Below are 22,685 nucleotides of genomic sequence, written 5' to 3'. Positions count from 1 at the left end.
GTTCCTTTGTGTAGGGACCTTGTGGGAGTCTCTGCAACAGGGTCTCACATAACCATGGCTGGCTTGAGCTTGCTGTGTAGGGTTGGCTTCAAACTCCTGGCCCTCTTGCTTTCCTCTTTCATTCCTTGGCTTGCAAAAATAAGTTGAGCATGCTTGGCATGTTTGATTTATAAAGTCTTTCATAAACTATTAAATATTCTCTTGTTTTGGTTTGTTGAATAGATCTATCTGTGTATCTCAGGCTGGCCCTGAACCTTTGATTCTTTCAATTCAGCCCTCCTGAGTGCTTTATAGATGTGTACCCCCATACCTAACTCTATGTTCCTTTTTGTTTTTGTTTTTTGAAACAGGGTTTCTCTGTGTAGTCATGGCTATCCTGGAACTTGCTCTGTAGACCAGGCTATCCTCTAACTCAGAAATCTTCCTACCTCTGCCTTCCAAGTGCTGAGATTAAAAGCATGTGCCACCAATGCCTGACTCCTATAGGTTTTTGTTTTGTTTTGTTTTAACCTTATTTACTGGGCTGGAGATGGGCTCAGTGATTGAGAGTTCTTGTTGCTGAGGAAGACCCGGATTTGATTACCTACATCAATCTATCAGCTTATAATCATTGTAACTCCAGTTCCAAGGGATATGATACTTTCTTCTGACCTTCATGGGCATTGGTCACACATGGGGTACATATACATACATGCAGACAAAGCACACATAAAATACACATATAAGACGTAAAAAACAAAACAAAAAAAAACACAACTTATATTTTGATGGTGGATGTGTAGGACAGATGACAGCTTTTTAGGAGCTGGTTCTCTCCTTTCACTTGTAAGTTCTGGAAACCAAACTCAGATTGTCAAGCATGGTGGCCCGTGCCTTTACTCACTGCACAATCGTATGTCCCCCCACCCCCGTGTTCTTGAAAAAACAATAACAAAACCACAAACTTTCCTTTACATTATTTCATATAGTATAGAAACCTATCAACCTAACCAGTGTTTCTAAGTGAACCTCTGTGTTGACTTTTCAAGTTAGTGTGTTTGCTATATTATATTCCTTTCAGTTTATTTTCCCTAGAAGTATGTTCAAATTTTGTTAGCACTTAATAGAAAAACGTGTTTCTGATTCTCCTGTTCACTCCCTAGGTTTGGATGGAACTGTTGAGCAAGGCTTCCGTTCAGTATGTGGTAGCAGCTGCTTGCCCATGGATGGGTGCTTGGCTTTGCTTAATGATGCAGCCTTCTCACTTACCTATTGATTTAAATATGTTGCTAGAAGTAAAAGCAAAAGCCAAGGTAAGTATAAGGAAACATAAGGTATTTCAATGTTCAGTTCATTATTATCAATATAGTAACTGTTTGAGAAACTTGTATTTATTGCTTAATTTTGAGGGTGCCTTCATTAGCATTAGGCAGGATCAATTCTTTATTCAGACTCTGACAAACTGGATAGTAATTATTAGCCCTTAGAATTTTATGAAAAGAACTACATTTTACTGGCTTTGTTGTTTCTAATTAAATTTTATTGAATAATCTTTAATTGTTGGTTTTCCTTCATGTTTTTCCTCTAGGAAAAAACAGGTGGTAAGGTACGGCAAGGCCAAATCCAGAATAAAGAAGTGCTTCAGGAGTATATTGCAGGTGCAGACACCATCATGGAAGACTCAGCTACCAGAGATTTTGTAGTTATGAGGGCCAGGATGATGGCAGCTAAGTGAGTATTCATTCAAGTGTCAAGTACCATAGATTGAAAATTCTAGCTAATAGCTATAAAATTTAACCAAAAGGCTCCCCCCCCCATGTCTGTCAGTTGTTCTTTATATTAGTTATCTAAGAAAAAGTTAAAGCAAATAAATATTTTTAAGTTTCTGAAGTTTTAAAAATAGATGGCTGGGTGGTGGTGGTAGTATACACCTTTAATCTCAGCACTCAGGAGGCAGAGGTAGGTGGATCTCTGTGAGTTTCAGGCTAGCTTGGTCAACAAAGAGAGTTACAGGACATCCAAGGCTGTTACATAGAGAAACCCTGTCTTCTAAAAAGAAATGATAATAATTTGGTTGGAGGTGTAGCATACACAAATGACTGGGTTTGATCCCAGACACCACATAAACAAGTGTGGTGGCGCACATCTGCAATGTCACCCGAGAGAGAGGGAGGTCAGGGGTTCAGTCACCCTCACTAACAGAGTTGAAGGCCAGCCTGGGATATGTTAGACGCTGTATCAAAAATAACAAACTATTCATGAAAATAAGGAGGAAGATATTTAGTAAGAGAAGTTTTCCCTCAAGTAAATTTTATGGTGTGGTCTTCTTCTCTCTTTTAGGTTGTTAGGAGCACTGTGCTGCTGTATTTGTGATCCAGGTGTAAACATGATAAACCAAGAAATTAAACCAGCAGAATCACTTGGTCAGTTACTACTATTCCATTTGAACTCCAAATCTGCTTTACAGAGAATTAGTGTTGCGTTAGTAATCTGTGAATGGGCTTCTTTACAAAAGGTAAGGTATATTCCTAAGTAAAAAAGGCAAATGTAGTAAAATCAACTTCCATTAGCATTTAGGACTATTTATAACATACAATTTCTTTATAGAAATCTAATAGTTAAGAGAAAGAATTCCATATAATATTGAACAGTATTTGTTTTACATTTACTTCTAACTTTTTTTTTTTTTTTTTTAGCACCCCATTCATATATCTGAGACTACTACATTGTGCTCATATTTAGTATCTGTCCATCCCTACAGTCTGTGAAAGCTCCCTGTTGAGACTCGTGTGTATAGAAAGAAGCAAGCCCGAGCCTGAATGTGTAACCCAGGTGGTCATTGCTTTCTTGCAGCACATGTTCAGTGCTTTGTGTTTTGGAGCTCTGTTTATATGGATAGTAGAAGTTTTGGTTGCAAGAAAAGGAGATCTCCACGTTTAAACTCAAATTTCCATTTCCAAATGAACCAAATTCCCTTCTAGCCTCTTAATTTTAAGCTTCTGTAAGATGTATGATTTTTGTGTAAGACTTGTTTCTGTAAATCAAAGAAACTTCCTGCTGGTCTTGTTTATTCCATTGACTGGAATTCTGGAAATTTAACTGTCTGCACTTGCTGTGAGAGTTGCTTGTTACTGCCTCTTAGCAGTTTGTCAAAGCTTTGTCTAAAGTAATTGAACCATGCTTTATTGCAATTGAGACCCCACTTTGCCTCTGGAGAGAAACAAAGCTTATCTGTTTTGTTGTGAGGACCCCATGTGCTGGAGAGGCAGTGATGCTGTGTTTTTGTGCCTCTCAGACTCAGCAGCAAGTGTTGACAGTTCGGTTTCTGGACCCTCACAGAGCTTCTCTGGATTTACTCTGTGAAGCCCAGGCTGATCACCCAGATCTCACAGAACCCCTCATGGCTCACCACTGAGGCCATTCCCCCTCTTGTTGGGGCAGGCAACAACCAGAGAGAGTGGGAAGGGTTAGTTAAATTTGGGGGCAGGTAAGTAGCTTTTAAATTATATCCATTTTTACAATACAGCATGTGAAGCTGTGGTTGAACTGTTAAAGATATCTAATATCAAATTTTGAATAATATTTTTAGTGCATGCCAGATTGTTTTCTGACTGGTTTTTATAGTAATATACTTCTAAATGTCTGCTCTATTTATCTATTTATTTATATGCATATATATATATATATATATTGAATATATTCAGAGTATACTAAGAATAATTAGGTTAAAATTAAATGCAATTATTGTAGTTACATGTGCATGTCTGTAGTCATTCACATTAAAACTTCAGAGTAGTTTTGGTGTAATACTTTTTCTTTGTGTAACTAACTATGCTGGAAGATAACAACAGACTCTAGATTGAAAATCATTGGCAATACAGCATTTGTTTGTCTGAAGTCAAGATTTAAACATCTCTACCATTATGTTTCTATGTGTTCCCTGAATCTTGTTATCTGTTGTATTTTAGGAGTGTAAAGCTGTTACCCTAGCTGTGCAGCCACGATTACTTGATATCCTTTCAGAACATTTGTATTATGATGAAATTGCTGTTCCATTCACACGAATGCAGAATGAATGTAAACAGTTTATATCATCATTAGCTGATGCAAATATTGAAGTGGGTAATAGAGTAAACAACAATGTTTTAACAATAGATCAAGCTAATGACCTGGTGAGTAAAGAAGTAACTTTCTTAATTTTACAACATGAAATAAAGGTTAGAAATTTGCTATGATGTGTCATCACAGAAGCATACTAATGTGTTGAATCTGTTTGTGGCGTGGTAGCCTGTCATCTTTAGAAAGGTTATTTCATAGTATTGAATTTCTTGAAATTAGAGAAGGACAGAGAACTAGTTAATACATCTTACTGGAAAACTTGTGAAGTTTTGTCACTTACAGTATATCATAAGATTTTGGTAGATGGGAAAAACTGCTTCTGTGGCTTCTTGAGTATAAGATAAAAATATTGAAACATAGAAGCAAGTGTTACACAAAATTACTCATGTACTCAGAATAGCAATAGTCATACCCAGTGGTTAGATTTTGCAGTTAACATTTTTACCAAGTTCATTATATCACACATGTACTTAAATATCTCCTGTCTTTCCAGCCACCAATTCATCTGATGTTTTCCTAACATTTCTAAGTAAATTAGATATTTGAACATGATAGATGAAGGCACAAATTTAAAGTGGACCAATTTATGAATTTTTCACAGATACATAAGCCAGATACAAATGCAATCAAGATAGAGAACACAGCACTTTTACTATTTCCAAGTCTGTCCTTCGTCTCCTTCATCCCAAATAACCATTATTCTTACCCTGCTGTTACTGAATTATTTGCTCATTCTATAATTCTATATAAATGATACCATACACTGTATGTACTGTTTAGCATAAGGATTTTGGGGCGTGGAAGTTTTGAGTTCATTATGTTATGCATATTAATTATTTTCATTGATGAGTTTACAGCTAGTGCCAGCCATTTGCCTCTTGATGAACACATGTCCTGTTCCTAGCTTTTGCTGTTGTGAATAGAGATCCTATAAATCGTTTTTTAAAATTATTTTTATGTAACTGTAGTTACATTTTTCTTAGATAAATAGAGTAGAGTTGCTGAGCTGTAAGAGATAATGTTTGGCAGTATTTATATATTTTAAAATTATTTTCATTTTATATGTCTTGGTGTTTTTGCCTGCAGCTGTCATTTTTCTACATCACCATCAGTGTTTGATACACTCAGCCTGTTGTTAAGCTCTTCAGTGGTTGTGAAATTGTGTCATTAAGGTTTTAATTTACATATTTCCTTTATGAAGGATACATTGTACACTTTTATACTTTGTTGGCCATTTCATGCTTCTATTTTTGAAAATTCTTTGAGTCCTTTGCCCCCTTTTAATTGTCAGTTTGCTGTTGGGTTGTAAGGATGCTCTAGGTATCCTGGATAGCCTGTGTTGAGTACATGCTTTCTGAGTATTCTCTTGTAAAGTGTGGCTTACATCTTTCTTAATTTTCTTACTGCTGCCTTGAATTTTATTAAAATCGTTCTGTGCATGCCACGTGTGTGTGGGAGGCAGAGGATAACTTTTGATAGTTGGTGTTTTCCTCCCACTGTCGCATGGCTCCAGGACTCAGACTCAGGTCATCAGGCTTTGTGGAAAGGGCTTTTTTTCCTGTTGAGCCGTCTCTCTTACCCTTTGGATGATCAGATATATTACATTTTGGAAAATGTTATTAACTAGTTAATGCTTTTGTGGTTCTTTGTTCTTGCAATCTATTAAACCCTTTCCTAACTTTAAGGATTGAAAACATTTCCTTCCATGTTTGTCTAAGTTTTCTATTTATGTTTAGATTTATCACCTATCTTCTTTTTTTTCTGTCACTGCTAGGTTTAAATCCAAGACACCTTATTTCCCAGTGAAGTCTCTATTCTATTTCTCTGTTTTATCAGTCTGATGGGAGGGTACTTTTACAGGAGCCACTACCCTTGTTGAATTCTTGTTCTCTTCTTGCCTGCCAAATATAAAGTATTCCATAGAGATAACATTGCTCTGTCCTTGTATCTTAGCCAGTCTCAGGATTTTCCCCCATATCCTTGCACAGTAGTGTCTGCTCTAAACCTTTATTCTTTTATTTTTTAGTTAAAGATTTGCTTATTTTAGTATTTTATGTGTATGGTGTTCTGCCTGCATGTATGTCCGTACACTACATGTATGCCTAGTGTATGAGGAGGTCAGAAGAGGGTGGCACATCCCTGAGACTGATGTTGTAGTTACAGTTGTGAGCCTCATGTGGGTGCTAGAAATTGAACCTGGTTCTTCTGCAAGAGAAACAACTTGACCTTTCATTTATGCCTTTGTGCTCAGCTGTGATTAATCCTTTTCAATTCTTTGGAAAATAACCTGCTTTTCACTTCCTCCTCACATTATCTTGAAGCAAAGACAGACCAGTAACTCATGAACCATTCTTTTAAAACTAGGTAGAATGTCCTCTGCCCGTGGTCTCAGCTACTTGGGAGACTCGGTAGGCTGAGGTTGGGAGAACCCTTAAGCCTTGGAGTTTGAGGCCATCTGGGACAGTATAGTAAGACCTTGTCCTCCAAAATAACAATGCTGGTCAAAATGCTGGTCATGGTGGCACCCACCTTTGCAAAGGCAAATGAATCTCTGAGTTAAAGGCCAACTTGGTCTCTATAGCAAGTTCCCCCATAGCCAGATCCAGTTTAAAACAAACAGAAAGTAAATGCTTAAACTGCTAAGTCCAAGTCTTTACTGGTGCCTTCCACCATTAGAGTAAAGCAGTTCTTGGTCCTGCCTCAACGAGATGATTGGGCAGACTTAGTAGACTTCCTAGGGGAGGCCTTACCCTTTCTGTGGAGCATATGGGAGGAGAATATGGGGGGGGGGCTGGGATTAGAATATAAAAAATAAATTAATTAAAAAAATAAAGACAGGAGAGGAAAAAAAAGAGAGAGTAAAGCAGTTCTGTGGCCGCAGGCCCTTGTCTTTTCTTAGTGTTGGATTGACTCTGTGGCTGCAGACCCTTGTCTTTTCTTAGTGTTGGATGACTCTGTGGCCGCAGGCCCTTGTCTTTTCTTAGTGTTGGATTGACTCAGTTCCTTACTTGTGTTTCTCCTGCATTTGTCTCCAGTTTGGGCATGGGGGCGGGGTGTTAAACATTAAGTCTTACCCACTGTTAGCAAATAAGTATTAGTTAAATGACAATTAATTTGGGGTTAATTGAAAGTCTTTCCTCAGTTAAGGTTGACATAGAATAGTACTTAGGACAGTGTTATCAGATTTTTAAGTGTAATAATTTCATGTAAGTCTTGAACATAATTGCAAATGGACAAGGCAAAGTGAAAAGTGTAAGTGTAATGATTTCTGTTCTTTTGTGATGAGCCATTTGGCATGGTCATGGAGCTATAATTTAAAATCTTTTAAAAAACCTTTTGTATTTTATACTGATTAAAAAAAAAAGACAAAATTCTATTTTGTCTATTATGGAATCAGTTATTTCTAGCTCTTAAAGGACAAGTTCTTAGTAGGATGTGGTGGCAAGTATCTACACTTCCAGCATTTAGGAGGCTGAAGCAGGAGGATGATGTGCTACTTTTTGAAACGGATCCCTTAAACACAACTAATACCCATGAAAAGAAAAGTTCTGCTTTCCAATGCTTGTTTTATGATCAATAATTATCAAACTATACTTGTTTATGAAAGTTCGCAGTAATTGTGCTCACCCATCAAAAGCAACTATTACTTATTTGAGTATTTATTTATTTTTTTGAAGACAGCCTTTCTCTCTGTAGCCTTGGCTGTCCTAGAACTTGATCTGTAAATCAGGCTGGCCTTGAACTCGCAGAAATACACCTGCTTTTACCTTCTGAATGCTGGGATTAAAGGCATGTGCCACCACCACCTGGCCTATTTTTTATATAAGCTGTTATACAATCTTGATGTACATAAAATTTCAGAGCAACATTATTTGTACTATTCAAAAGGCAGGAAGAGCCTAAATATTAATCAACTGATAAATGGATAAATAAAATGTAGGAGAGATAGATTATATACGAAAGTTAAATATTGCTTGGTAGAAAATATCCTATGCTACAACATAGATGAACCTGAAGAACATTACATATATTGAGATTTCATTCATATGAAATAGCCAAAATATACCTATTTGTATAAGAGGGAAATAGGTTGTATAAACTGGGGGCAATGAGGAATGATTGGTAATAGGTTATGAGTTTTCTTTTGGGATTGATGAGAGTGTTCTCATATGGTGAGCCATAATGCTTAATGAAGTCACTGAATTATTCAATGAGTTAATTTATGGTACAGGAATTATGTCTTAATAAAGTTAAAATGATGAGCAGTCCTTTAATGAAGCTTATAAAGTAGTACTCTGTTATAGTACTATTGGGCTTTCTACAGTGGCTATTAACATCTGTTTTGTTTGTGGATCAGAGAAGTAGTTTCTGAATTTTGTTATCCCTCAAATTAATAGTTTGTATTTGTTTGTATCTTTCATATTTTACCAGTTAGGTGAAATTTGGTATACTTAATGGTGATTTTATTTCTCTCAAGAGACTGTGTCTTTCCGTAAAGTTATTGCTGTTAAATAAGGATCAGGATAAACAAATAGGCCAAATAGATGTTTATTCAGGGAGAAATAACTTACAACCTAGACAGATGAACACCAGCAAGTTCCACCGGATGCTCTCCTGTCCGAGTCCCGCCAGCAAGAGAGCTTTTCCTGGCCCTTCCTCAGACCTCCTTCCACAGGTCACTTCCGCCCATGGCTCCACCCCCCAATTGGCGTGGTCAGTGCCACAGAAGGACTATCTCACTACAATTCCCCTTTTAGTCTAAAGAAAAGATTTAGGCTTAATACAAAACTGTATACAAAACAGTGAATAACAAGTGTGCTCTAAGAAAAGGAAAATCGAGAACAAAATGACCTACATACTAGTCCTAGGGTGAGGGCATAATGGAGTTTATAATAGAGTTGTCCTAAGCTGGAAAACGTAAGTCTAGTACCTAATATATCTAACTAGGAAGAGGGAATAATAGTTGTGATAGTTTAATGTTCAACCTCATCAAGACCTGAGAAGGAAAATAATGATACTAGGGTAGATAGGAAGTGCAGACGGGTAACTTCCAAAAGGTGCAGCAAGGACAGAAACAGCAAGCCACCTGGACAGTCACCCTAGGTCTCACAGCAACGTTGGTACACCCAGTTTTGGCTAAGGCCAAGAGAACTTGACAGGCCACAACAACAGCAGGGAGGTAGAATGGCTGTCTTACCCTGACTTGGCAAGGTCCAGCAGTCTTCTATATTTGTCTCCTGCAAGCACACAGGACTGCATGTCCAAATCAGTGGTCAAGGTGGGGGCACTTCTTTGCCCAACAGGCCATTAGCTGAGGCAAGAATGAACTCCAGCAGGAGCAACAACAATGTCCAACATATTTTCGGGAAAGTGCACAGTGCTGTCAGGAGCAACAGTGTCTCATGTCAACGGAGTACTAATATTAAAACCTTTAAATGCCATGTTCTGCATGTCTATGAAGTGATTGAAGATTAAGCATCTATATCTGACTAATCTCATAGGTACAGGAAACATGAGTGAAGATAATCTGTAATACTCAGGAACTTAGCTAAAAAACTGATTAAAACTTCCCTGAGTAAAGCAAGAACAAATACTTAAACAATATAACTATATACATATACATACATATAAATCCCTAAAATAGAGGTAGAGTAGAAATGTCAAGACAAGAAGTAGAACTATAAAGGGCAGCATGATAAATATCCCAAATTGTGTCAATATACAAAATGTCTTGAATACAAGAAAAGTATACATACATAGAATATGGCAAGAATAAATGTGCATAAATTGTATCAATATACGAAATGTCTTGAACATAAGTAAAAGTATACATACATAGAATATGGTAAAAATAATGTGCATAAAACATAAGTGGAAAGATTGCACACAATATAACAAAATATAAACTTAATTTTACATAGCTTACCACAAATAAGAATATATAAGAAAATAGGCTAATCTACCTATATCCCATCTACACCATACCTTTCCCAACCATTCCCTATTCCTGTCTAAAAGATAAACTCGAGTGTAAGCATCACCTTCCATACTCAACCCTAAAAAACTAAAACCAACCCAAAGAAGATGACTATTATCCCAAAATTCTAAGGGTAGGGAAAGGGGGCGTCATTATCTTAAGGTTACTTCCTGCTGAAATGGGACGATGATTGCTCCAATGGATCCTATAGGAAAAAAACTTTGAGCAACCAAATTTCTCAACAGAACCGGCTGTGACATATGTAGCTAGTCAACTGTGTGGCAGAAAATGCTTGACTGTAGTTCTATTTGAAACTGGCCAGGGTATAATAAGAAGGTGCACCATTACAGCTAGCTAGTCATGAGTTGTCTTGAGCAAAACAGTCTCAAACTGGTTTTAGGGTTTGTAGTTCAGATGCATCAGGTTGAGTCAAGTGGAAATGTTGACATGAGGCCCCATCTTCTTTCCAGAGTGTTCAAAGACTGCTGTTAGGAATTGTTATTATTCCTTGTGGAAAAGTTACACATCAATATTAAAGTAAAATTTTCAAGTTTTAAGGTATACATTAGGGAAAGGCAACAATAAGCATTAAAATGTATGTGAGAAAATTAGGATTTCAGAGAGAAAATTGCATATAAGTAATGAGCCCCCAGATTTTGTTTTCTTCTGCCTTACACCAATTGGCTTCTTGATTTAAGGCAGAAACCATGAATTTAATCTTAACAACATGCTTGAATTTAGAGAATGAAAGCCAAATCCATCTCCAAAGCCAGCATTGGTTTACATGAATTGGGACTTCAGGAATACTACATAGTAGAGAGAAATAGATTTCTGTATAGAAATAGTTTACTACAATTAAATATTTTTACCATATATCAGATTCCGCTTCATTAAGTGATTGTTTCTGAAGAGCCGTCTTCTCTTCTGTAGGTACCTACATGTTCAGTGTCTTTTGGCTGTTTGATGATAGGTTTTCTCTGTTTTCCTGTAAGAACAAGAACAGAACACTTCCCCTACCTTTGAGAGGTCTCCGCACATTTCATGGGACCTAATTTGTTGGATGACTTGTCATTTCTCTTCATTAAGATGTTTTCTTGTCCAACTCGGATCTTGATTAACTTAGATGGTATCCATAGTTTTTCTTCTCCTGTAGATACAAATGCAAAACCCCTACCCCACCGTAACACATATCCTGCTTTCAATTCTGAGGTCAATACATCCTTGAAGTACACTGGCTGATTTAGTTCAGAAGTTTTTTTTCTATTGTCCAGTGTCTTTCTGCAGCTGTTTTTCCTTTTTCATCAGCATTAATAAAGTTTAATGTTAATAAAGCATTATATAATCTGTGTTTTGGTGTCTTGGTTCCTCCTGCCTGTTTATGGAACATTTCTTTTAAAGTACGATTGGATCTCTCAACCACTCCTTGTCCTGTAGGATTGTGTGGTATACCAGTTATGTGCTTTATGTTATAATACTCAAAAAACTGTTTCAATTTGCTGGAGACATATGGTGAAGCATTGTCAGTTTTTATTTGTGCAGGTATGCCCATAATGGCCATTACCTCTAATAGGTGTGTGATAACAGAATCAGCCTTTTCAGAGCTCAGAGCAATAGCCCATTGAAACCCTGAAAATGTATCTATAGTGTGATGTACATATTTTAATTTTCCAAATTCTGCAAAATGAAACACATCCATTTGTTATATTTCATTCCTATTTATACCTTTAGGGTTACTGCCTGGTGGTAAAAGAGTTTGGTTATAGAATGAGCAAGTAGGACATTTCCTTACTATTTCCTTGGCTTGTTCCCAAGTGATAGAAAAATCCTTTTTTAAACCTTTGCTGTTCATGTGGTGTTTCTTATGAAACTCTGAGGCTTCTAGCACACTTCCTATCAATAAACGATCAATTTCATCATTGCCTTGTGCTAGAGGACCTGGCAGACCCGTATGAGATCTGATGTGTGTTTTATATATATAGGATGAGTCCTCTTTCTGATAGTATCTTGTAACTGTATAAACAATGAAGTTAATTCTGTATTGTCAGGAATAAATTTTGCAGTCTCAATGTGTAAAACGACTCTCTCTGCATATTGAGAGCCAGTAACTATATTGAGGGGTTCTGTAAAATCCATAAGTACCATGAGAATGACATACAATTCTGCCTTTTGTACAGAATTGTAAGGGCTTTGAACCACTTTGCTAATTTTTCCTGATTTATATTCTGCCTTACCTGATTTGTTTGCATTAGTGTAGAATGTATGAACTCCAGAAATAGGTGTTTTTCTTACAATGCGTGGAAGAATCCAAATCGTTTTCTTTATGAATTTGATTCTCTCAGTTTTGGGATAGTTGTTGCTAATTGTTCCCAAAAAGTTACTGCAAACTCTCTGCCAATATTCGTTATCTTTCCATAAGGAGGAAATTTCCTCATTAGTTAAAGGTACTATAATTTCTGCTGGGTCCCTTCCTGTTAGCTGACGAAGTCTTAATTTACCTTTTATAATCAAGTCAGAGATTTTTTCTATATATGTTTTTAGTTTTTTATTCTGTTTATGTGGTAGGAATATCCATTCTAATATGATATCTTCTCTCTGCATCAAAATCCCTGAAGGATATTCTCTAGATGGTAATATAACCAGAATACAGTCTAGGTTTGGATCCACACGGTCCACATGTGCTTCTAGTATCCTTTTTTCTACCCATTCTAATTCCTTCTCAGCTTCAGCTGATAATATTCGTGGACTATTCAAGTCCTTATCTCCTTTTAGGGCCATTTTCAAGTTTTTCAAATCATGCCCTTCTAGTACAATAATGGCTTGCAGTTGAGAAATCTCTCCTAGTAATTTTTGAAGATCATTAAGAGTCTGGTAGCGATCTCTTCTGATCTGTACTTTTTGTGGTCTAATTTTCTGTAGACCTATTTTATATCCTAAGTAGTTGATAGACTCTCCTTTTTGTATTTTTTTCAGGTGCAATTTGTAATCCCCAGCGAGGTAAAACTTCCTTTACATTCTCAAACATTTTTTCTAATATTTCTCCTTTAGAGTCAGCTAACAATATATCATCCATGTAATGATAGATTATGGATTGTGGAAACTGTTTTCGAATTATTTCTAGCGGTTTTTGTACAAAATATTGGCACAGGGTGGGACTATTTAGCATTCCCTGTGGCAAAACCTTCCATTGATATCTCTTCACCGGTTGAGAATTATTGTAATTAGGGACCGTAAAGGCAAATTTCTCTTTATCTTGTTTTTGTAAAGGTATAGTGAAGAAGCAATCCTTTAAATCAATAACTATAATAGGCCATTCTTCGAGTATCAAAGAAGGCAAGGGCATTCCAGGCTGTAGAGAGTCCATTGGCTGGATAACTTTATTGATGGCTCTCAGGTCTGTAAGCATTCTCCATTTACCAGATTTCTTTTTGATCACAAATACAGGAGAATTCCAAGGGCTCGATATGTCCAGCATTTAGCTGTTCCTGAACCAGGCTTTCTAAAGCTTCTAACTTCTCAGAGGTCATAGGCCATTGTCCTACCCAGACAGGTTCCTCTGTTAACCATTTTAAAGGTAGGGCTTTTGGTTCCTCTGTTCAGCACTTGTATTCTGTTTTTGTACAGCCTGGATATTTGGTATGTGTCTTGTATAGTACTTTATAATATTTTTTCCACAATGTCATTTATGGTTCTTATCTAATACTGGAGGAATGTTAATCGGTGCATTCCATTGCTGTAATAGATCACGACCCCATAAATTTATCACTCCATCAGCCATATATGGTCTCAACCTTCCTCTCTGTCCTTCTGGTCCTATACATTCAATCCATCTCATGCTTTGTTTTACCCGAGACAAGGTTTCAATCCGTAAGAATTGAACATTTACCTCATGCAGAGGCCATCTTCGAGGCCAAGATTTATTCGATATGATAGTTACATCCGTCCTTGTGTCCAGTAAACTGTCAAACAGTTTATTCATCTTAACTATCAATCTAGGCCTTTGACTATTTATAGAGGTTTGCCAAAATATACGTTTTTTATTTCCTTCTGTCATGTTTGATTCAACTTCCGTCATTAGTTTGTCATCCAGAGCAATATGAGTTTTTATAATAGGTATTTTCTAATTGTCCTGTGGGAGATTGTCTTCCACTGTGACTGGGAATGTTCGGACCACTTGTGACGTGGGGGCCTTCGAGAGGCCCCCCCCAAGGAGTTTCCCGATGGTAAAGGGTTTCCTTGCTTGTCTCTGGTCGATCTACACTCATTTGTCCAGTGTCTGCCTTTGTCACACTTCTACATAACCCAGGAGGCTGAGGCCTTCTGTTTGATTCATTTCTGGGAGTGTTATTTCTAGGGATGTCTTATCTTACCACAGTTATAACATCTGACATGTTGATATCGCTTCAAACCTTTGGAGATGGCTTTTCCTACCCAAGCTTCTAAGTCACCATAGTAAGGAACTGTTATCTTGATGTCTTCTCTGACCTTTAGATATGGCTTCTCCTACCCATACTTCAGTCTTATTGTCATTATACTCAATGTTGCCTGTATATTGGACCCATTCATCCAAGGGTGCTGATTGCATTTTTAAAGGCCAAAGCACCTGTTTGCATTGAGGATTTGCATTCTCATAAGCTAAAGCTTCTATGTGTATTCGCCTAGAATCTATGTCTGCTACCTCTAATTGTACTGCCCTAGATAATCTTTCTAGAAAGACACTAAAGCGTTCTCTAGGTCCTTGCCTTATCTTGGTATAGGGTTCTATCCTCTCTCCTAATTCATGAACCTTATCCCAAGCATTCAGAGCTGCTGTACTGCATAGAGACAGGATATGTTCATCATAGGCAGCTTGGGTTTCTGAGTCAGCATAAAGACCCTCACCAAGAATTTTATCTTGGGGAGCTTTATAACCTTTCTTTAAGCCCTGAAGTTCAAGAGCTTTTGCTTCCTCTCTCCATAAAGCCCTCCATTCTAATTGAGAGGAGTTTTCAAGGACAGCTGATATTAATTGATCCCAATCCTTAGGGGTTACCTTGTTATTCCTTGCCCATGATTCTACTAATTGCTTCACATATGGTGAGTGCATGCCATAAGAGACTACTGCTTCCTTTATACCTTTTAAATCTTTCATACGTATTGGTTCCCACTGATATGCAATGACACCTTTTGGGTGTTTTGTTGTTGCTGGTTTTTCATTAATAGACAAAGGGAAAGCTCCCCTGACCCTAAATGGTGTGGAAAATTTTAAGTCTTTTTCCTGCCCTGTTACCTGTAGTTCTTCTTCTGATGTATTAGACTGAAGGTCTTCTAAAGCCTGAAATCTATTCACCATTGTTTCTTTGAGTGTCTTTACTTTTGAATCAAATAACTTTCTAGAGACTTCATTGTATCAGTCAGTTTCTTACTTTCTCCAACTACAAATGATTCCATGTTTTTAATCTTCTCATCCTTAGATATTATCTGAATGGAATGTAAACTGCCTTCCAGAAACAATGTTCTCTCTGCTAGCTTGCCATTATCCTCAGACATGGAAGAGATTCTATCATCTAGTCTTTCTATCTGATGTTCCAGTTTTTTAAACATATTAGTAGCTTCCTCCGACCAGGAACAAGCTGTTTCTGCTAGCGTGTTAATGCATTGCATTGTTTCTGTTCTGGTTTGTATTCTACCTGTCAGCTCTCCAATGCCATCTTCAATATTCTGAACCTTTCTTTCTATACTTTCTATGCTTTGAATTCTATCATTTTCAATGTTTCAAATCCTTGTTACTAAGTCTCCTATGGTTTGTACAAGTTCCTTATTGTTTGCTGCAATCTCAAACCATTTCTTTAAGAATATCATGTTAATGATGAAACCCATTGCTATTACAAAATAAAAGTACATATTGGTCCAGTCATAATTTTCTTCTGCTAAAATTCCTTCTATATATGAAGTAAAAGAATTCCTAAAGTCCTGCATTGTAAAATTATCTGCCATAGTTAGGGAACAATTGACCTCAGATAGTATATCAGCTTAAATTGCAAAGGATATTACAATTACCTTAGGTGTAATTCTGCTGTCCTGGAACTTTGATGCTTTTAGTTGTAGATCTCAGCTTGTGGTAGTTACGCCTGGAGGTGTACCACCAGCCTCAAAGGACCCGTCTGATCCCGGTTCTGCTCCCAGGTCTGCCCGGAAGTGTACCGCTAAATATCGACCGGCAGCAGACGATCCTTCTGACCCTAGTCCCTGTAGAATAGCTCTTAACAAACTATGGCAAGCGAAATTTTGTTAGACAAATGAGTAAAAGGAGTCTTGTGGAATTGCTGGGACCACAGGGCTAACCATGGGAAAACGCACAAGCAGGGCGGGTACCAAGCAGCTCTGCGCGAATGCAAAGTGCAAAAAATGAGTGCCTTCTCAGGCCCGCTTTGGCGGCAAAGATCTCCTTTGCCGTAAGGAAGAGGCAAATGTCCCAAAGCTGTGGTGAGTCCACCTGGTTAGGCAAGGGGCCCTGCCCATTGGGGATGGTGGGGGAGGGGAGCGGCGGCTGCCGCCTGGGTGAAACCCAGGTTCCCTAAAAATCCTAATCCCGCCTCTGGCACCAGATATTGCTATTAAATAAGGATTGGGATAAACAAATTGGCCGAATAGATGTTTATTCAGGGAGAAATAACTTACAACCTAGACAGATGAACACCAGCAAGTTCCAACGGATGCTCTCCTATCCGAGTCCCGCCAGCAAGAGAGCTTTTTCCTGGCCCTTCCTCAGACCTCCTTCCACAGGTCACTTCTACCCATGGCTCCACCCCCCCCCCCCAATTGGCGTGGTCAGTGCCACAGAAGGACTATCTCACTACAACTGTTAAGATGGATTAATCTATACTTTGGGGCTATTTTAGATATTTAGCTTATTAAATATTAAAAAATTCTTGATACTATAGGACTTTTGTAAGTAAAGGAGAAAACTGCCATTTAGGAATTTAGAGTCTATCTGGGGTTGTTGCAATTAATGGTTTTTATGTTTTCTTTTTTTTTTTTTATTAGGTAACTACTGTTTTTAATGAAGTCACATCAACTTTTGATTTAAATCCTCAAGTGTTACAGCAGTTAGATAGTAAACGACATCAGGTCCAAATGACAGTTGCAGAGACGAACCAAGAGTGGCAAGTGTTGCAGTTGCGAGTCCACACTTTCGCTGCATGTGCAGTTGTGAGCTTGCAGCAGCTTCCAGAGAAATTAAACCCTATCATAAAACCACTAATGGAAACAATTAAAAAAGAAGAGAACACACTAGGACAGAGCTATGCTGCTCAGTGCATAGCCAAGCTTCTTCAGCAGTGTACAACAAGGACACCGTGTCCTAATTCAAAGGTTATTAAAAACCTCTGTAGCTCTCTTTGTGTGGACCCATACCTCACTCCCTGTGTAACATGTCCAGTACCAACACAAAGTGGCCAGGAAAATTCTAAAGGTATCTATCTAAACCTCTTACTTGCATAGAGAATAATTGACCATTTAAGCTTGTTTTACCATTAGAATGATTATTCGTGTTATTTAAGCACAAATCCAGTTCCTTTTAGAACCATTTCCCCCACTTCTTATTCTTCATGAACAAAGATTGATTATAACAAAATTGCTGTATCAGTCTGTGTATTTGCCAGTTAATCAGCCCTCTTGGTTGCAAATTACCATTCCATAAGAAGTGATATAAGTCAGCTGAAATCTGTGTCGAACGTCATTGTTCGGCTTATTATAACTACACTAGAATGCTAGTTGTATCAAATATTAGTAATTTTTTAAAAAATTTATTTATTATATATACACAGTATTTTGCCTGCATGTGTGTCTGCACATCAGAAGAGGGCACCAGATCACATTATAGATGGTTGTGAGAGCCACCATGTGGTTGCTGGGAATTGAACTCAGGTCCTCTGGAAGAGCAGCCAGTACTCTTAACCTCTGAGGCATCTCTCCAGCCCCCCAAGTGTTAATAATTTGATTCTTTTATTTAGTGCTGTGTTATGATGTAAGTTGTAAGTGAAGTCTGATAAATAATACCAAATAAATTTTCCTTTTTTTTAATTAATGATTTTTCGAGCATTAAAGCCTATATTGGAACTTGTTCTGTAGACTAGGCTGGCCTCGAACTCACAGAGATCTCCTGAGTGCTGGGATTAAAGGTGCGTGCCACCACCTCCCAGCTAAGTTTTTTATTTTTAGTAGAAAATTCATATGGAAAACAACTCTTCCATTAAGATTTCAGAGATCATACTAACACTAATGTAATCACAATACTAAGTCCTATATGTTTTTTTTTTTATCAATAAGATTTTAGAAAACCTAAATTAAACAAATTTTAACTTTAAAGAACTTTAAATAGCTTTAAAAAACAAATGAGAAGGAAGAAAGTTCCATGTTTAATATTTAAAAATGTAGGATCTGCATCTTCCTACGTGAAGAGGCAATACTTTGCAGTGTCATTTTTTTTCTGAATTTGTAGTGATTGTGGACATTTAGAAAGAATATGAAATATTTTTTAATGTTTCTTATGCATAGAAACTGTCATCGCTTGTGCTACTTTCGATTGTTTTTGATTCTATAAGTTTTATTATATTCAGTATAAATCTTAAGTAGACAGTTTTGTTACCATTTCATAGTCTAACAACAACAACAATATCCTTTATGAAACTTGAAGTCTTGCTCAATTTAAAATTATATTATAGCTCTTTAGGAGCAGGAAACATGTTCTCACCTATATTTTGATTAAATGGCTTTTTTCTTTATTAGGATCCAACTCAGAAAAAGATGGAATGCACCATACTGTCACCAAGCACAGAGGTATCATTACACTCTATAGGCATCAGAAAGCAGCTTTTGCTATCACAAGCAGACGAGGTCCTATCCCCAAAGCAATCAAAGCTCAGATAGCAGATCTGCCTGCAGGAAGTAGTGGGAATGTCCTGGTTGAACTTGATGAGGTAAATAGTTTTTTCCCTCCTCTCTGAATGTTTAGTTTCTAGATTAAGAACAAAGTTGTCTTATTAGCTTTCAGAATTGTATTTTTATGCTTCCAAGTGAATTAATAACTTTTTAAAGTTTTTTAGCAACATTACCAGAAGATTTTAATTTTAAAATTTCTCATTTCTCTTGTAATTTATACTATCTTAACTTGTTTGGTAGCTATTCCTTTTGATTATAGGTGCATAAGCTATTCAATAAATGTAAACCAACTCACTCTCAAAGCATTGGTTACAAATCATATTAAATGGTACTGATGACTAATTGTTTTGTCCTATCAATGCCAACAATTCTGGTGATACTCTGAGAAAAATTTTACAAGTGTCCAAATGTTAACACCTAAAATTAGTCAACCAGGTATTATAGTAAATGTGTTTTGCCAGGGTAAGGTTCTAAACCTAGTTTTCCATGTGAACAGCCAGTCACTTCACTGTTAAATCCCTTCACATCTGATTATGATGCTATATCAGTGTAATGACATATGATATAAAGATGCTTCTTATTTGTGATGATGTATATGAATTTTCCATCCTGTTCTGTTAGCTACTAAAAAAGAATGTGTGGGTGAGTGTGCGTGCACGCACGTGTGTGTGTGTTTGTGTGTGTGTGTGTGTGTGTGTGTGTGTGTGTGTGTGTGTGAGAGAGAGAGAGAGAGAGTTTCATCTCTGAGACTGCTGTTTCTAAGAGTCGGGGAACACTAAAAATAAATGCCACTGGTGACTGCCTCTAGAAGTCATGTATCTTTTTATTTCTCATTTTAGACAAAAAATCCAGTTATGAGTTTTTTGCCTGTGTGGAGTTGATTATTAGAAAATATTTTCAGTGGTCATAAATGCATCTAGTAATTGTTTTATTGACAAACAAAAGTACTGTCAGCTTTTAGATGGTGACTTTAAAATCCTCTTGATTAAAATAAAAATACATAATGCTCTTTTCTAAAATTCTTCTTTCAATTGACATTGGATTTTAGGGTCAGAAGCCTTACCTGGTGCAGCGGAGAGGAGCTGAATTTGCCTTAACAACCATAGTGAAGCATTTTGGTGCTGAGATGGCAGTGAAGTTGCCACATCTTTGGGATGCCATGGTTGGCCCATTGACGACTGTGATTGACCTAAATAATTTTGGTATGCATTCATATTAATCAGTTCAGGGTTTTCAGTGTGTATCAGAGATCCTTTTAGAAGAAAACTGCTTATCTCTATCTTAGACCAGTAGGTAATTTTTAAAATGGAAGACTGGTAATTTTCATGTTATTCTGTATGCTTTTCCCTTTTTATATATTTAAAAATAGATTTGGAAATGTATTATTATTTTAAATCTATTTAGTTGCTTTAAGTTCAGTATTTGAGCACTTAATGTCACTCCATTTTTAATATGAAAAGCTTTGTTGACACTAGCTGAGGGATTTAATGTTTTTTGTGGTCTCTAGACTTTGAAAGTTATTTAAAAAGTGATACAACTTTTATTTGACTAGATGGAAAGTCCCTCTTGGAAAGAGGTGATGGTCCTGCTCAAGAATTGGTAAATTCTCTGCAAGTTTTTGAAATAGCAGCAGCTTCAATGGATTCTGCACTTCATCCCTTGGTAATTAATATATATGGGTGCTTATTTAAAAAAAAATGGTATAACTAGATTCTTCTGTATGGGACTCACAAATTGGTTACAGGAATGATAGAAAACCCACCTTGGAAACTTGGGGAGCATTGTAGAAAGGGTTCTAAAGGGAAGGAGAAAGTAAAAAGGAAGGAAGTTGTAGGCTGTGGGTAGAGCTCCACAAAAGGAACAGGTCAGGCAGAAGGATTTCTTCAGGACAAGCAGGAGGTCATGTGCTAAGATGAAGCTGGTCAGTGGCCAGGGGACACTGTTGTGTGGCTTTGGTTTTGGTTTGGCTTTTACTGTTATACTTTTAACAAAATAGTTTGCAGAGGGAAGAAAATTATTTGGTTTTATTTAAAAATAAAAAATCCTTCCATATACTTACGTTAGGAAAGCTCTTTGCAATTTATTGTATTGCAAACAATTTTACCTTTATTTCTCTATAGCTGTGTAACATTAAAATAAAGATGAATCAGGGCAATATTGGTTAGGAAGAAAAATATGTCCTTTTACTTGTTAAGCATTTCTAATAAGCCTGAGTAGCCTGTGTCTGTTTGCCACTTTCTTGGGAGGTTAGATAGAAGTATTGTTTGTATACAGAAGTTTGAGGCAAGTCTGGACAACAGCAAGTCCCTATTTCAAAGACCTCCACATCTTATATTAATAAAGAACTCCATCTTTAGCCCCCTGTATTCAGCTGAAATGTGAAGCGGGCCTCAGTGTTGAACATGTACTTGGCTATCATTGTTAGCCTGGATGTTGTATGCAATGGGTATTTAACAGTGAGATGCTGTTGTGATCATAATGCTGTGGTAAGCCAGGACATGGAAATACCTACTAAAATATGGTACCTAGAACAAAATCAAGAACCCTGAACTTATAATTGACTTCTTCTTTTTTAAAGCTGGTGCAGCATTTGCCTCATCTGTATATGTGCCTTCAGTACCCCAGTACTGCAGTGAGGCACATGGCAGCTCGCTGCATAGGTGTCATGAGCAAAATAGCTACCATGGAAACGATGAATATGTTTTTAGAGAAGGTACTTCCATGGCTGGGCGCAATTGATGACAATATCAAACAAGAAGGTGCAATTGAAGCACTTGCCTGTATCCTTTATTTTGCCAAACTGAGAAATTTTATTCATTTTATTGAAGGCTAACTCAAAAGTTCACTCATTTCAAAATGCACATCTGCTTTATTCCAAATGACATTTTACATCTTATTTGAAGTATTTCATTATGAATTCATTATGATGATATAAGTTAAACTGGTTTGTTTTCAACCTGGTTCAGAATTTTCACAGCCACAGGATTAGGTTCGGTGTATCTAGGTGGTGGTTTTTATGCTTCTGGTGGGAAATTTGGATTAATCTTTGTATGACACTAAATTGTACTTCCTTACTGTTACTTTTCTCTATTCCCCTTCAACAAAAATATTTTATAGCCTATTCCACATAGAGGGATACTTTCTCAACCTACACACATGGGGGAGGGCCTAGGCCTTGCTCCAAATGATGTGACAGACTTTGAAGATCCCCCATGGAAAGCCTCACGTTCCCTGGGGAGCAGAAAGTGGATGGGATTGGGGTTTGGGGGACAGGGGAAGATGCAAGGGAGAGGGAACTGGGATTGACATGTAAAACAAGCTTGCTTCAAGTTTAAATTTTAAAAAAAATTATAAAAAATATATTTCATACATACATACGCTGCAGAGATTGCTCAGTGGTTAAGAACACTTGGTGATCAAAAGAGGACCTGGGTTTTGATTCTTAGTATCTATATGATAGCTCATAAGCTGTCCATGACTCCAGTCCCAGGAAATATGACTTCCTCGTCTGACCTCTTTGGGTACCAGGCACACATATGGAGCATAGACAGATATGTGAACAAAATAACCATACACATAAAATTTTTAACAGTTAAAAATACATACACCCAGATAGGTAGGTGGGTAGATAGGTAGGTACATAGGTAGCTAGGTTGGTTGATTTTATGTGTGTGGGTGCTTTGCCTGCTGG

At 37.2% G+C, this 22,685-nt stretch overlaps 1 protein-coding gene across 1 annotated transcript in view; it reads left to right on the top strand.

The window, feature by feature from the left end:
• The window catches only part of Btaf1 (B-TFIID TATA-box binding protein associated factor 1), a 94,950-nt gene that overhangs the window by 48,365 nt on the left and 23,900 nt on the right, over positions 1-22,685 (top strand). Inside the window, exons 16-24 of the mRNA XM_051199573.1 lie at positions 1,143-1,292; positions 1,568-1,710; positions 2,320-2,494; positions 3,948-4,151; positions 17,099-17,525; positions 18,842-19,032; positions 20,043-20,196; positions 20,547-20,656; positions 21,573-21,774. Of these exons, the coding sequence (XP_051055530.1) occupies positions 1,143-1,292; positions 1,568-1,710; positions 2,320-2,494; positions 3,948-4,151; positions 17,099-17,525; positions 18,842-19,032; positions 20,043-20,196; positions 20,547-20,656; positions 21,573-21,774 (1,756 nt within the window). The remainder of the gene's footprint in view (positions 1-1,142; positions 1,293-1,567; positions 1,711-2,319; positions 2,495-3,947; positions 4,152-17,098; positions 17,526-18,841; positions 19,033-20,042; positions 20,197-20,546; positions 20,657-21,572; positions 21,775-22,685) is intronic.

Source organism: Phodopus roborovskii, unplaced genomic scaffold (assembly GCF_943737965.1).
Source record: "Phodopus roborovskii unplaced genomic scaffold, PHOROB, whole genome shotgun sequence".
Taxonomy (NCBI): Eukaryota; Metazoa; Chordata; class Mammalia; order Rodentia; family Cricetidae; genus Phodopus; species Phodopus roborovskii.
This window is presented reverse-complemented; position numbering and strand designations above follow the sequence as displayed.